Source organism: Filicampus tigris, chromosome 19 (genome assembly GCF_054856515.1).
Source record: "Filicampus tigris isolate MCC_2025a chromosome 19, RoL_Ftig_1.0, whole genome shotgun sequence".
Lineage (NCBI taxonomy): Eukaryota > Metazoa > Chordata > Actinopteri > Syngnathiformes > Syngnathidae > Filicampus > Filicampus tigris.
The window spans coordinates 5,657,758-5,672,488 of record NC_141235.1 but is presented as its reverse complement, the minus strand read 5'-3'; the positions used below and the strand labels follow the sequence as shown (position 1 = coordinate 5,672,488).

The 14,731-nt window shown below is 43.7% G+C and overlaps 1 protein-coding gene across 5 annotated transcripts in view; it reads left to right on the top strand.

Annotated features, from left to right (window-relative positions):
* The first annotated feature begins 2,679 nt into the window (after positions 1-2,679).
* The window catches only part of dusp3a (dual specificity phosphatase 3a), a 162,788-nt gene continuing 150,736 nt past the window's right edge, over positions 2,680-14,731 (top strand). For 4 of the 5 annotated variants that reach the window (XR_015082556.1, XR_015082557.1, XR_015082558.1 and 1 more), the window contains exons 1-3: positions 2,680-3,034; positions 5,656-5,888; positions 7,259-7,464. Coding sequence is in view for 2 of the 5 variants with exons in the window: in XM_086016569.1 (XP_085872695.1) it covers positions 2,832-3,034; positions 5,656-5,888; positions 7,259-7,464 (642 nt within the window). In the remaining 3 variants the exon portion in view is untranslated. Of the gene's footprint in view, positions 3,035-5,655; positions 5,889-7,258; positions 11,296-14,731 lie in introns of those variants that run through there. The other variant, XM_086016570.1, reaches the window with a different exon arrangement.

The window sequence follows — 14,731 nt, the reverse complement described above, 5'->3', positions numbered from 1 at the left end:
AAGTGCAAATCTGCAAGCAACCGACGCACTCCTTCACAATGGTTTATAATTGCCTCTAGATACCACAATATGGCGACAAAGCAGTACTTTTGTCGAAATGAATCTCCTCTGCTCACTTCAACATAGTTCCTTGGCACTGAGATGGCAGCAAAGCAAAATTTTTTTTTAATGAAGTTTTCTGCCAAAATGAACAGAATAAATGAATTTAACAACAAACATGAAATCGACACACTTTTAGGACATGGCAGGCCAGATTTGGCCCGCGTGCCTCGCCTTGGGCACCCATTTGCATCTACATACAGTACTCTTTTGGGGGAATGTGAAAGGAAGCACGGGCAAAATATGCAAAATCCACACCTTAAGGCCAGAATCGATTATTCAAACCTCAAACTTTACACTGTGAGGCAATTTTGTCAACCGCTTAATCACCGTGCTGTTCTGTTCAAGGCAACTGAATTCAAATAAAAAGTAATCACAATGAGATTCCCTATGAAAAAGCCTGAAATTGGGGGTCGAGGCAGCTTCAATTTGAGCATTTGGTGGAACTCCCTCACATGTCACCGCAAGCTGATTTGCAGACGGACTCAGGTGGTCCCGATCCAATTAAGCAGCGTGGATGCGGGATGAGGAGGGAAACTGTCAATAAAAAAGCTACTAAATCAATGCTTAGTCTTATCCTCAGCCACATGGGGCACGAGATGTCATTGAACCCCCAGCCTATAATTTAGCAGTAATGCATTTTTATTCTACTTTACTGGAGTGTTTCTACAATTTATGAGGTCATTACAAGACCTCACTGACTTTATTGTGATGCTAAAATATAAATGCAGCCCCCTCTAATGCCACCTAAATGAAATTATAACATGCAGTTTGACATGTTGTCCGTCTACTGACTGATCGCTCAGTTGTTGTTGTTGCCATGGTGCCGGTTTGCATCTCCTCACATTTCCATGGAAACACAAAAATGATGACTAGCGTGGTTATTTGAGTGATGTGGCCTCATTTACACTGGAATTATTTAGCAAAGCTCAATTAAATATAAACAAACAAAAAAAAAACATATCACTGAGGAGTGGCCATAAGCACACACACATGTGCATGTGTGTACTTGCAGACATTTGTACCTGAGAAGTCATGGTTTATCATCATACCATCCACAGTCAGGCTTTCGTGAAATAAAATGTGCACATAAGAACCTTGCCCAACACACTCATAATACAAGAAGGATAAAGTTTAAACAAATAGAAAGCATCGTTTTGCTTAACTTAATTTACTAGATGGATGGGTGGATGCCATTTTATTTGCCGTTGCTTTGCCTATGTGTTCTATATCATAGACTACTTCTATCCCATTTACTGATTTGCTAGCTAACTGACAGTCAGAGTGATCATTTGTGACAGATGCACAATGACAAAAATTCCAGATGATTTTACTTATATTTGTTCCTGCTTGTACTATAAATATGTTGGGCAAGATGTGTGAAGTATTTATCCATTTTATTTAATGAAACCATGACTATGGATAGTATGATATGTCTGATATGATGATTATCGTGATTAAAGATGGCGATTATTTATAACTTATTTTCACAGTGTGTGCATTGCTCATTGCATCGGAAAAATGGTTACGTCATGCCTGCATGCACCGTCGCCACTGATGTGCGCAGCTTCAATGCAAAGGTGGCGCCCCTGTGTGGCTCGCTCCATAACAGCAGACATGCGTGTTATCGTCAACCGAATCCCGTAATCAGAATCATAGCTCAGATAGACCAAAAATCCCTGTGATAACCCCTCCCCTCCCCTCCAAAGCTTTATTTAAACAAACAATTTTCATATTATGTCAAACAATACAATTATCAAAATTGTACATTCATTTGCGATATGTTGATTACAAAATTGGGAAATAAGAAACATCAAATATTCTGGGTGCGCACCAACTACCTTTACAAAAGTATACATTTAATATTGAATTTTGAAAGTAACGATATATATATTTAGAGGGAGATAAATTCAACCAAGTGGTGAAAGTTTGATTCCAAAGCCATTTTTATGTATGTATGTATAATTTGTATGTATGTTTTATGAACCCCCAAAATAAAATAATTTACAACGAATTGGAGACATTTGTTAACTTTATTTTTAACCAAAACGGCTTTTTCTCCAACTAGAGAAAGTGACGTCATTCACTCTCCAACCACAAAATAGTGAGTGGCGACATCTAGAGGAGGACATGGTTAATGCAAGTACGCCTTGTGAGCACGCGTGAGCTAACTTATCTCCTCTTGTTCAATTGTTCGACACACTGCTTTTTCCAATGTGTTCATGTCGTTTTTCGGGAAGCCGCACTTCCGACGACAAAGTGCGTCCATCGGATGTGGAGCACAGACCGGGAAAGGGCGTGTGCCGTGTGTTCACCGGTGGGGCGTGTCTGCTAGGAAGCGACACAGTAACGGATTGTGACCAAGGTCCACTTCAAAATAAAAGAAAAGCATTGTGTGTCTGCTTGATATGCTGCGAAATCATGAACCATGCTACTCAACGATATACAATCGAAAAAATTAGTACAATACGGCAAATTATCTTTGAGGTTCAACAAACACAATTTATTTTGACAATAGCTATTCTCGTTGGACCTTACGTTGCGTGTACAAACAGGAAGTAGTAAATGTGATTCCTTGGAGCTTGACGTGATCTCTTGTCAGACACCTCGTCCACCACCAGACATTGCGCGCACGACGCACGTGCGGCGATATGAAAATGAGCTTAAACCACAGCCAAAGGTTCGTCGCTTCCTCGACGACTTCAGTCTGACCTTCGTTATTTTGTGGCGTCATGAAAAAACACCAAAGTCCCGCCAAGCAGCCGGCAGCGGCGGCGCCAGACGTCCCGACGGCTGTGGCGGTGGCGGCGTCGACTCAGGGCGGCGAGGTGACAGTCCAGCAACTCAACGAGCTCCTGTCGAACGGCAGCGGCTTCTACAGCCTCCCGACGCAGCACTTCAACGAGGTCTTCCCGAGGATATACATTGGCAACGCGTAAGTGTTTTCCTCCTTTCTTGTGTTTGTTTTGCTGCCTGCCAGCGACCGCCTGTTGTTGTCTTTTTTTCTTACCGACACACCTTTGGGGCGCCCTCTAAAGTGAATGTTGTGTAACGACGTCACGACATTTAAGACATTTCAGTAGTGTGGTTTAAAACAGGTATATGACTTCATGCTTGAGGAATGTTTAGGTACACACAGACTTAAAAGAACCAAACCTAACCTTACACCTAAACCTTTTCCTAATTTCGATGATCCAAACATTGACTGAGCTAGTCCCTGATTACATGATCATTTGAATCAGGTGTGTTGAATCAGGTATGCTGCAGCAGGGAGTTGCGGCCCTCGAGGACTCCAATTGCCCACCCCTGCCTTAAACTCTACCTGAAACTTGACCTATACCTAAAACTAATCCTACACAAGATCTATCCGTAGTGTAGGACCACTAGTGTCTAGAGCAGGGGTCAACAACTGCGGTCCTTGAGGGCCCATGTCCTGCATGTCTTAGATATTTCCCTCCTGCAACACACCTCATTCAAATGATCAGGTCCGTTATTAAGCCTCTGAGAGCTTGCTGATGAGCTGACCAGCAGCCATCGCGAGAAACGAACAGAGATCATGCGAGGGAGGTAAATAAAAACAGCGGAGCAAAAAGTTTTTTTTAAAAAAAAGCAGATAACTTTAGAGAGTCACCAGCCACATTAACCGGTGTTCAAAAAAGTTGATTTAGAACCCTGGTACCAAGTAGTTGTTAGCATGAGCGATTGTAATAAGTCACTTGGGTGACAAGTACAGGCCCAAATGGAATAGACACTCAGCAAAATATGTATATTCAAACTAAAATAATCAAAGAATGACACAAATATGGATTTACTCTTAAATTTAAAGTCCCGCATTGTTTACAGTCAAGCTGATACCTGCCCGTTTTCATAGGGCGCCCTCAGAGATGGGAAATCCAGGTCCACAAAGTAAAAACCCTGCCACACTTTGGCTTTAGCCACAGGTGCTCGTTTACCTGCCAGTTGCCTCCCGAAACACCAAAGTACCACGTGGATGTAATCATCTGTGGGAAGTGTAGCAGATGAAACTGGAGGGTGCAACATAAATCTGAACTTCTTGGCTGTCCAGCGTCTATCGGCTTTCCAATCAAACGTGTCGACGGGCGACGGATTTACATCCCACGGGTCAACACTTAGTGGCTCCCTGGTTCAATTAAACCTTTTAAGCGAGCCACACACTGAGCGACTCAACTAGACGCAACTGGACGATTGTGAACAAATTATGTTCGGTGACTGACCCTCGCGTGCACCTACTGACCAGAACTCGCAACAAAAACCGTGAGCCCTGCTCATCTAATTGGCTAACCTTTTTGAAGTATCACCTGTATTGGCTATTGTCAAGGAAAAAGTGGATCGCCCCAAGAGAAGACGGCGAGGAGCTTAGCATCCCGCCGCTCTCCATCTTTTGGCTCGGATCGCCGCCGAGACGGGAAGAGGGATGCTCTGAGTGCGCTTTAATGCATCGGCGCTACAGTGCGATCAATATAAACGTGCCAGTCAAGTCCGGAAACAAAAGTGATGTCGACAAGGCTCCAAACTCGTTTGCCTCTAATTTGCCTTGTAGGGCTCGATTATGATAAAAATATTCATCACAATTATGTTGGTAATAATTGAAATCACGATTATTGAAACGATCATAAAAGACATACATTTCCTTCAAACAGTAATTATGTAATTTGGACCAAACAAAATGTATAAAATTAGTTATTATGAAATTAATAATATATACATTTGTATGTTTTCCTTGTGTAAACAAACATAATGCGTTGGATATAAATTCTTATTAATAATCATTTTTTTGCGATTATGCCAATTTTGTAATCGTGGAGTGTAATAATCGTAATTGAATTTCGATTAATTGCACAGCCCTACCGCCTTGTGTAATTAGTGTGCTGTTAAGGTGAGCGTTTCCAACAGGAGGGGACGGTCATGTGGTGTTATTGATCGGCGATTTAGAGCTCGCGACCCCCTCGCGCACCCAACGGACGTTTTTGCGCTGACGAGTCTGCTCGGGTGCAACCGTAATTGGATCAAAGCCGATAGACCGCTGTTGTTGCTGTAGCCTTCTTCACGTGGGACTTAAACCGGGGCAGGCAAGGTGGATCAGTCCTTGAAAATGTTCATTAAGTTCTCTGAGAGGCTCCCGAAGGAGTTGACCCACTTGAGGCCTCAATCCATAGTTTGAACAAGAGACGATGCAATTATCTCAAATCAAAGATTTTGAGCCGTCTATAACAGTGTACCGATGCCCCTGTTTACAGTGAACAGTAAGCCTGCCTCAGCTAAAAGTGTTTTTTTTTTTTGAAGCTGCAAAATGTTCCCTGAGCTGAGTTTTTATTTATCTATATATTTTTATGAAAGATGCAGCACATATATCACTTTTAAACACACTGTGCTGACGCACTGCTTTTTTATTTATTTATTTTTTTTTATCACTGCAGTATGGTGTTTGCTTCTTGTTGTCGCCACACGTCAATCATCTCTCCAGTGTGCTGTTTCAGTGCTTTATGTTCATTTTTCGTCAGGAGGGGGATGAACACTTGTCTCCTTCCTCTGCAGGTTCGTGGCCCAGAATGCAATGCGCCTGCAGAAGCTGGGCGTAACGCACGTGCTCAACATGGCGGAGGGCACTTCCTTCATGCACGTCAACACCAGCGCCGACTTCTACGCCGGCACGGGCATCGCCTACCACGGCATCAAGGCCAACGACACGGAGCGATTCGACCTCAGTGCCTTCTTCGAGGAGGGCGCCCTTTTTATTGACAAGGCCCTTGCGCACAACAACGGCAAAGGTGACACCGCCGTCTCGGCTACCTCGGAACATTTGCAGTGCCTTAATAGCAATGTGTGAAAAAGATGGCCTTACGGTCGTTATAACGGCGCTTAATGTATATTATATGTAAACATTTATTGAATGAATTGATGTGATGCACTGTGCTCTTGAAGACAAAAGCCAATCATCTGTGGCTAATTCCGGGAGTCTCCAGAGTCCTGCTCCATATTCCGTTATCAGATCAAATCCCCGGATATCAGCGAAACGCGGCACCTGTTGCACGCATTGTTCTCCTCTTCATATCTTTTGACATGGAATGTTCGATATTAAAAGGTGCTGCATCAGCGTTCGGTGAAACAAAAAACTGCACCCACTTGAATATTCGGAGCCAACATCCGGTGTGTTTTGCCGCAGTGTCCGATTTTGCTGCGCGCGACATTATCGGCTCATTTTTGCGAGCGTTGTTTGCAAGCCCAGCTCTCAAAGGTCGAAGGTTGGAGGATTTTAATGAGCGGCCGCATCACCGTTGCTGCAGTGCAGACGCCGTCTCCTTGTACGCCAGGACTCATTTTTTCCCCCACCTGCCACTCTGCAACACTGTTGACCTTTTTATTCACTTTAGAGTTGATGTCTGAAAATAGATGTAAGGAAGAAGCTAAATTGTGTCTAGACAAGTTATTCCCAAACAAATGATATAATTACATTTAAGTGGTCCAAAGTGGTGGTTTTCTCCAGCTCACCCATGACCCTAATGAGTATAAGTACTGTAGAAAATGGAAATGGGATTTTTTTTTAATCTCGATTTGCTAGTAATACTTTAATTTTTGATCATCTATGCCAGCAATGTAAGAAGATAAGTGCTCATCCGCTAGATGGCACAAGGTAGTCAGTAGGGATGTAACGATTCACTCAAGCCCCGATTCGATTTTTGATTTTCAGTTCCCGATTTTCGATGAGATTTTTAAAAAATTGCTACCATGCTTGTCTCTGTGCACTCGTGTGGTTCTGCAGCCATCCACAAACGCAATACGCAATGATTTTTGGTGCAAGCGCATAATTTGATCTATACATTCAAAATGTGCTATGCACCTGGAATGAAAAAACGATTCAAGACATCATCATATTATCGAATCGATTAATCAATGCGTCCCGATTAATTGATTTTAATTTTAATTGATCAGCAACGCACCGACATTTCTGGAGTAGAAACCTATAATGCAAAATATGACCGCTTAAAAATACGTATGTCAATCCATGGCAACACTATTTTTTGTGAGATGGTTCTCATGCAAAATCTGTACCTTGGGTCAATAAAGCTTGGGCAACTTTAGACTACAATACCCCAAATGCACCGGGCTTGCATTCAACTCCACTTTTTGCTTCTCTCAGGGAAGGTGTACGTGCACTGCAGGGAAGGCTACAGCCGCTCGCCCACCATGGTGGTGGCTTACCTCATGCTGCGCCACAAAATGGACGCCCGTCAAGCGGTGGCCACCGTGCGGCAAAAGAGGGAAATCGGCCCCAATGACGGCTTCCTGCGCCTGCTGTGCCAACTCAATGAGAAGCTGGCCCGCGAGGGCAGGCTGAACGGCGAGGTGGGCAAACTAAAGACCAAATGAAAACGACCTCCCGTCATGCCTTTCACTGATTTTCCGCTGCTCTCCAGGACTCTTCTCACAAACCAGCACCCGTCTGAGGGGTATTCTGGAACATGCTTTTTATCAGTGTAGATCACTCCGCACACATGCACGCACATGTCCATGTTTACCTTCGAATCGCCATGACGAGCTGCCGTAAACTCTCACCAATCACGCCATAGACCTAGAGCTCATAGAAGCGAGCTACTTCAAGCATTCCGACGCTCCGTACTCCCAAGATTCCTAACGTAAAAGACGACAGCACAATCATTCTGCGAGGTTTCACTGCCGCAAATGTCGGAATTCTAAAAGTCAAATATACGGCCGATAACGATGCGATGTAACAAGGCATAGAAGCATTCCGTGAATCCACAGCAGGTGTTTTTATTTATTTGAATTTTTTTTAACCACCAATGCTCCATGCCAACACGTTCATATAGCGGCTCCTAAAATCTGACCAGAAGCCTCCGCCGTTTGTCACCCTCCAAATGCATCATGGGGCAAAAGTGATGCAAGTCATTTTATCCACTGCCAGTTCGCACATCCCGTACCATGCACTTTTTTTTTCAATTTATTTTTTTTATGTGCACTGAAACATTGCGATATATGTCAATACTCCCATCTTATAGACAGTATATATAGAATGTAAGGACATCTGTCAGTTATTTAACAGTCAACTATGCCTAGTGTGTCACTCATCTCATCAATCAGCTCACTACTTATTCCTCCTTTGCTATATGTATAAATATATGCATATGAATATATACACGTACAGTGCGTACTGTATATACGTATTTATTGTACGTGTTGACATATATGAATGTATGAGCAATGTGTCTGTAACGTGTAGGTATATCGTCCGTGTGTCTTATATATCACTTTATATTCGTCTATATGACTAAATAGTCAATCTCACCCTCGCCCCATTTACATGTACTACAATATATTAATATTCAAATATGATGTGCATGTAAAACTTTCCCTGTGACCACAATTGTGTGATCCGCGATCATGAATTGTGCGTCGACATTGCGACACAGGTGGTAGTCTGGATCGTGCTCATGGTGTCATCGCATCCGTGTTTGTTTTTTTTCCGCTTAGCAGCACAAGTCGGTTTTTCCCAAAGTGACTCTTACGCCCCCAGCACTATACGGAGCCTCCACTAGGGGGCGTCCTTCCATTGCGCTCCAGAAAGCGGCTCCGTTGAGGAGGTGTTCTGTGAGCGCAGTGGTAGTTTGGTCGGTTTCCAAAGCGTTGGCCCCCACTTGACGCAGACGCGACTAAACGCTGCCAGATGCATCGCAGCGTTGCAGCGGCGGCGTTTGCTGACGTCTGAACATGCGTCGGCAGGTCAAGTCTTATCATGCGGGGAGTTGCAAGACGGCCTCCCCCCTGATTGTGGCTCGACCCGACCCCGCTCCCCCCGCCCCCTATTTGTCCTTTGGCCAACACGTCGCCGCGCGCGCTCAGTTGTGTTCGGCCAAAGTGTTTGGCAACAGCCATCAGGTGCACTCGTTCAACAAGCTGAGATCTTTTGTCAAAAATGCGTCACATTGTGTTTTTCCCCTCCCCACCTCATCACGACCCAGGGACCACACAAAATGTTACACGGATACGATATCACCCAACGCCAATACCCAAAAGCCTATTTCCGGCTAGCTTATTTGAGTCTTTGTGGTTCCCAGCACAAAATGCATCCATCCATCCTTTTTCTTGTCACGCGTGATCTCATTTGGGTCGTGTATGAGCCAGAGATTGTCTCAACTTTTAGGCGAGAGGCAGGGTACGCCCTGGACTGGTGGACAGCCAATCGCAGAGCACATTTAGACAACCATTCCTTCTCACATTCGCACCCCCAAGACAATTTTGGAGTCTCCACTGAGTCGAACATGCATGGGTTTTGAATGATTGAAGATTCAAAACCCAATCCTGAGAAATGTGATGCAAAAGTGCTCACCACTCCTTCACCGCGCTGCCACAAAATCTATCCAAGTAATTCCTTTTTGTAACTAGAGCAAATGTCAAGGTTTAAAATATTCCATAGAATGGTTGAAATATCAGGATAAAGCAAAACTGCACTCTAACCTTTATAGGTGAACTTGATTTAACCTTCTCTGAATTATCCATGATTCAGTGTTTCAGTATTATTTGCTTTGCGTTTCTCTAACAAGCAGCGGAACGGCAAAATTCACAACAGGTGTTCGATCCACGAGTGGACCAACACATTTTCTGGTTCAATTCGAATTGGTGTTTAAGCAATCCGCTGTTCACATTTCTGACATCACGGGACCAGGATCACACGTCGCTAATCATCAACAGGACTCACCATTGTGAGGCTTCAAACAAAATGTTCTCAGAGGGAATTGGCCACTTAGCTCCCAGAAAGGCATAGAAGAGGACGTACTTGGAGAGAAAGTGGGGGGAGAAAAAAAAACCAACACCTCTTGTGAATGTGCATTCAACAGTTCAGAGAGGGCCCAAATAAAGTTGACCTGTAAAGCTTATAGCGCCATTTTAATTTAATCAAGTCTTCTCAACACCCCAAATATTTAGCACTCATCTTGCAAAAATGGACCAATCTACATTTTCCCTATGGCATATCCATGACTTTACATTTGAACATTTCTGGCGTATTTCGTGACAGTCAATCGACCGATATAATAGTTGTACAGGTACACTGCTTTAGCACACAAACCAACACTGCCACCTGCTGTCCAGTCAGTGTCATCGTTTTCATTTACCTCAAGCGGATTCTGTTCCAAAACTCACCTCATCGTGTATTCCTTCTCAGTCCTTTCCGAGTGTAAAATTCATAGCATCGCTACTGATTTGTGTTGTTGAGCGGTAATTGCGCATCCAGCGTCACTTTTGTGAGCTTTTCCCACGCTCCACTGTGTTGGTTTCAGAACTGCGAATGTCAAATTGTATATCGTTATATATACTACGTAATATGTAACATGCACTAAGTGGTGAATTGCTGCATTCAATGTCCAAGCTGGCCTAATATATTGGCCGGTAGTAACGTTTGGTTAACCGCTTACTGGGGGAGGATGTAAGGGGATCTTAGTTGAATTGTTTTGGGTGGGAAAGGCGGCGGACAAGTTCTTGCCCTACTTCATCTTCTATGACATCACGGGCCCGTTATCCGTAATTGTAATGGATTCACAGTGCTGGTTTAGAGCATTGTGAAACATTGAGAAGTCGGTTCATTTGACTCCCAGATAACTTCCTGTGTTTTTTTTTTTTTTTTTTTTTTTACATTTTATTTTGGGAGTCCAAATGTGAAATCTCCCGTGGTGTAATTTGGACATCTGCGCTTGAAGTCTCCTTTTGTTGGAAGTCCCGCGTGGCAGACAACCGATACTGCGCACATCATGGAAACTCATCTGGCTTGAACTTGTTCACCTTTTCCCCCTGCTACGTTTTCCCACCTGAGAGCTTTTTAAACAAGTGCCGGAAAGGAGTAACAAAGTGGGAGTTGGGGCCAGGTGGAGTGCAGACACAAGTGTGGACGCCCCTATTGTTGTGTTCAATGGTTTTCGCACAAAAGGAGTCCACTGCCTGACTCCTGCTTTGTCCCATTTTGATGAAGAAGAAGAAGAAGATGACGACGACCCAAACGACACAGTCCACCTGAAGCCTTACAGTGTGTCGTTAAGTTTGTCTATTTCACCTCACACGGCGGGAGGGAAAGGCTTTGTTGAAGTGCACTTGATTTAAGATTGTTTTTGTTTCTTTGTGTTTTCTTATCTAGGACAACTTTGGTACAAATAAACTACTGAGTAATCATCTGGGCTAATGTGTTGGTTACTAAATGTAAGAAACACTTTTGCAAACTGTAATCTGTAGGTCCTCATTGTGGTGTTTACTATTTATCAATCAAAAATAATTGAATCGGTGTTATATTTGATGGAAATTTTATTTGTGTGATTTATTAGATTCTCAAAATCTAAAATGTTTTTTTTTTTTTTTTAAAGAAACACTAAAAACCGTTGGGTTAAAAATAACAATTGGTAAAAAATGGAACGATCCAAAACTTGGGTCAATTTGACCCACCTTTTTGCATTGTTTTGTACAAAACGGCCCAAATTTTGGGGTTGTTTTCTGCAAAACAACCCAGAAAGTTGGGTTGAATTCACCCAAAATTGTGTTATTTTTAACCCAACTCATTTTAGAGTGCTTGGAAACCCCAAAATCAGTATCTTCATTCATGAGAAATAGAAATACTGCAGCAGTAAAATATCAATCCGTTTTCTATACCGCACCCTCATTTGGGTCGCACCAGCACAAAATACCAGAAACGAGATTTGAACCCCAAACCTAAGTACTGCAAGACAGTCCAAAAGCCAGGTCTTCTTGTGCCAGTCATGCGCTGTAATTTTACCAGAGCAGCTGCGTGGGGGCCTTGAGGGTCCCAGCCAACCAGGCAACCTGAATTCAGAGTCTTAATTTCCATTAATTCTGCAGCTCATAAAGAGTTTGAAATGATCTGTTTTGGTTTGAAAATACAAGGCTGGCTCTCGCTGGCCCGAGTCCGGAGAACTGCGTCCGGGTGGGTCCAGCGGAGAAACATGCCAGGCACCAAGAGCCCAGCACAGGGCAGGAAGCACTGCGAGTAAAAATTGAGTCCGAGCGGGTTATATTGGTCCCTCACTGCCACTTTTATTCAAAACAGCTCTCCAATCTCATCAGCGTGATGAAGTGACATGCATTCCAATTATGTGTTTGCTTGTGCATGGAAATGTTTACGGCTTAAGCCAAAATCAGAGCTGACTACATCCTGCAGTTCGCTTGAAGAAACACGAGCTGGTGTCAATACGGATTTAGTTGTTTGGGTCGAATACCTCAAATGCCTGGAAACGTGTTTATTTTTGTGAGTCATGTGCTCATTTGCTCATATCCGCTAAGCTAACATCACCTGATGTTGGATGCTTGTTTATGGAGGAAATGATTCACGAGTGAGAAACAGGACATGTAATCAGTCGCAGGTATTTCTGGCCTTTTTTTTGCCGTTGACGTTCTCATCAGTCACTGCTGAGAATGTTGTTGGCAGCAGAATTCTGCAGGCCTCGTGACGTCCGACCTCCAAAAGTTGCCTTTTTCTGTTGGCTCTGCTCATTTAGAAAGTGAGTGATGCTCCAAGGCCGTTGTCGAAGCACATCTGTGGCACAGCGTTGCTTTATCGGGAAATATGAAGGCGGAGGATCCATCCCTTCAGATCCGCTTCCAATTGTTTTCGCCCGCAGTGTCGCTTGTTTCATCCCTGTGCTGTTTTTTTTTTTTTTTACTGCGCCGCATGTGGATGATCCACGGGCGCTGCCAGTACAAGTATAAAACCACATCATCACACCCAACACGATGGCGTGTCAGATTTAAAATTGATCGTTAATTTAAAACCTGTCAGCGTTCTCTCCCTGCAGGACGAACAACAATCTGCCGATGTAAACAATAATGTCAACTATCGAAGTTCGCAAAAAGTGTAATTGAGACAACTGGACTCTTCTTGGTTGTGACATTTAACTTTTAATCCAAAAGGCTTCTTCAATTCTAAAGCTTAAAGGAGAAGTCAACGCTAACATTTTTTTTTTTCCGCAAGAATATGTTCTATACAAGTCTACTCGTTGACACTGGACATTTTGCTAAATATTGTGTTTGTGGAATAAGTGTTAATCCACTCGTTTTTAGCTATCTCTGGGTGCGGGCATTTTGTCTTCTGTCGACTGAAAATGACATCACAACTGCTCACAACGACAAATCACGGTTCAGATTCAGAAAACAGGTCAGCCATGAGTGGTCGTGGCGAGCAGTTGTGATGTCATTTTCAGTCGACAGAAGACAAAATAGCTGGCCCCAGAGATGGCTAAAAACAAGTGGATTAACACTTATTCCACAAACGCAATATTTATCAAAATGCCCTGTGTCAACTAGTGGGCTTGTATAGAACATATTCTTGGGGAAAAAAATGTTTGCGTTGACTTCCACTTAAAGGATAATGTAAGAAAAGTTTAAAATGGAATCGACATGTTTTAGGACAATAGTTTCTCGTTTTCACATAAATCTTCACTATTTCAAACCCCTCTGTGAATAGCAATAGCACTGTAGTCCAGTGTTGCCGCTGCAGACACTATTTTGGCGTTTATCAAGACTGTGGGTTGCTTAGTGTGGCACGACGCTCGTACAGGCACTTTGATCATCATGTGGCAGCTAATAGTCAAGATTAGAACATACTAAAAGAGGATCTAGAATCATTAGATCCAGAGAATGACAAACCCTGATAAAAAGAGTCTAGTTTTGAACGCACCCCTCCGTCCTTTTCTCTCTCGCGCCACGTTTTGACGTTCACTAGCGGCGGAGGGCAAAAAGTCAGGTGGCGTTGTTAAAAAGCAGACCTGGCCGTTCGCAGCTTTCGAACATACCTTTTAGCTGCCTCGCTAATTGCTAAAGGCTGCGCGTGATCATCCTGTTGTGCAACCAGATGTTGCTGCCTGCACCGGCACACCTCTGACACGGAACAATGCAAGTTACACAAAGCGTTTGAAATGTTCACAGTGCGGCGCCAGACATACACACATCTCACTTTGGGAGCCAGGTCGAGTACAACCCACAGTCCAAGTGAAGAAAGCCCGACGTCTCCTTATATTCTAGCCGTCTGAATTGCAAGGTTCACAAGACAAGGGCACATCTGCTATGCTAAGAGAAGCATATTCGGCTTTTTAGTGAAATTTCATGGTGATCCTTATACACGCGTCGACGCACGTTTGTCATTACCACGTTCACTTGATTTAACCTTCTCTAAACTTTTACATGATCGAGCTTATCACAGAATACGGAAGAGTTACTGAAAGGCACATAAGTCGGCATCCTTGGAAATTTGCAAACTCCTGTCGTGAATTTTGCTGTTAAGGTCCACGAATAGCACGGGAACACATCAACGGTTCCCCTTATACACGCCCTGACATTACCGTGGTGTTGCTGTCGGTGTCAGCTAAGGCAGCAGGGCACTGGCCATGTCACGCGTTGGCTTTTGCCCAAAGGTGCCGTCATACTCTGTCGAGAGGTGCAACTGAGCAAGGTTTCTGCGTCCGCGAAGGGGAAGCTGCACCGTGGGTGGCCTCGCAATTGACAGCGCGCTGCTGCCACGGAGACATTCTGCTTGTCATTATCCTTTGCCGAATTAAACACCGCGGGGGCTGGATTATTCTCACATGCTGGTTTGCTTGACTTA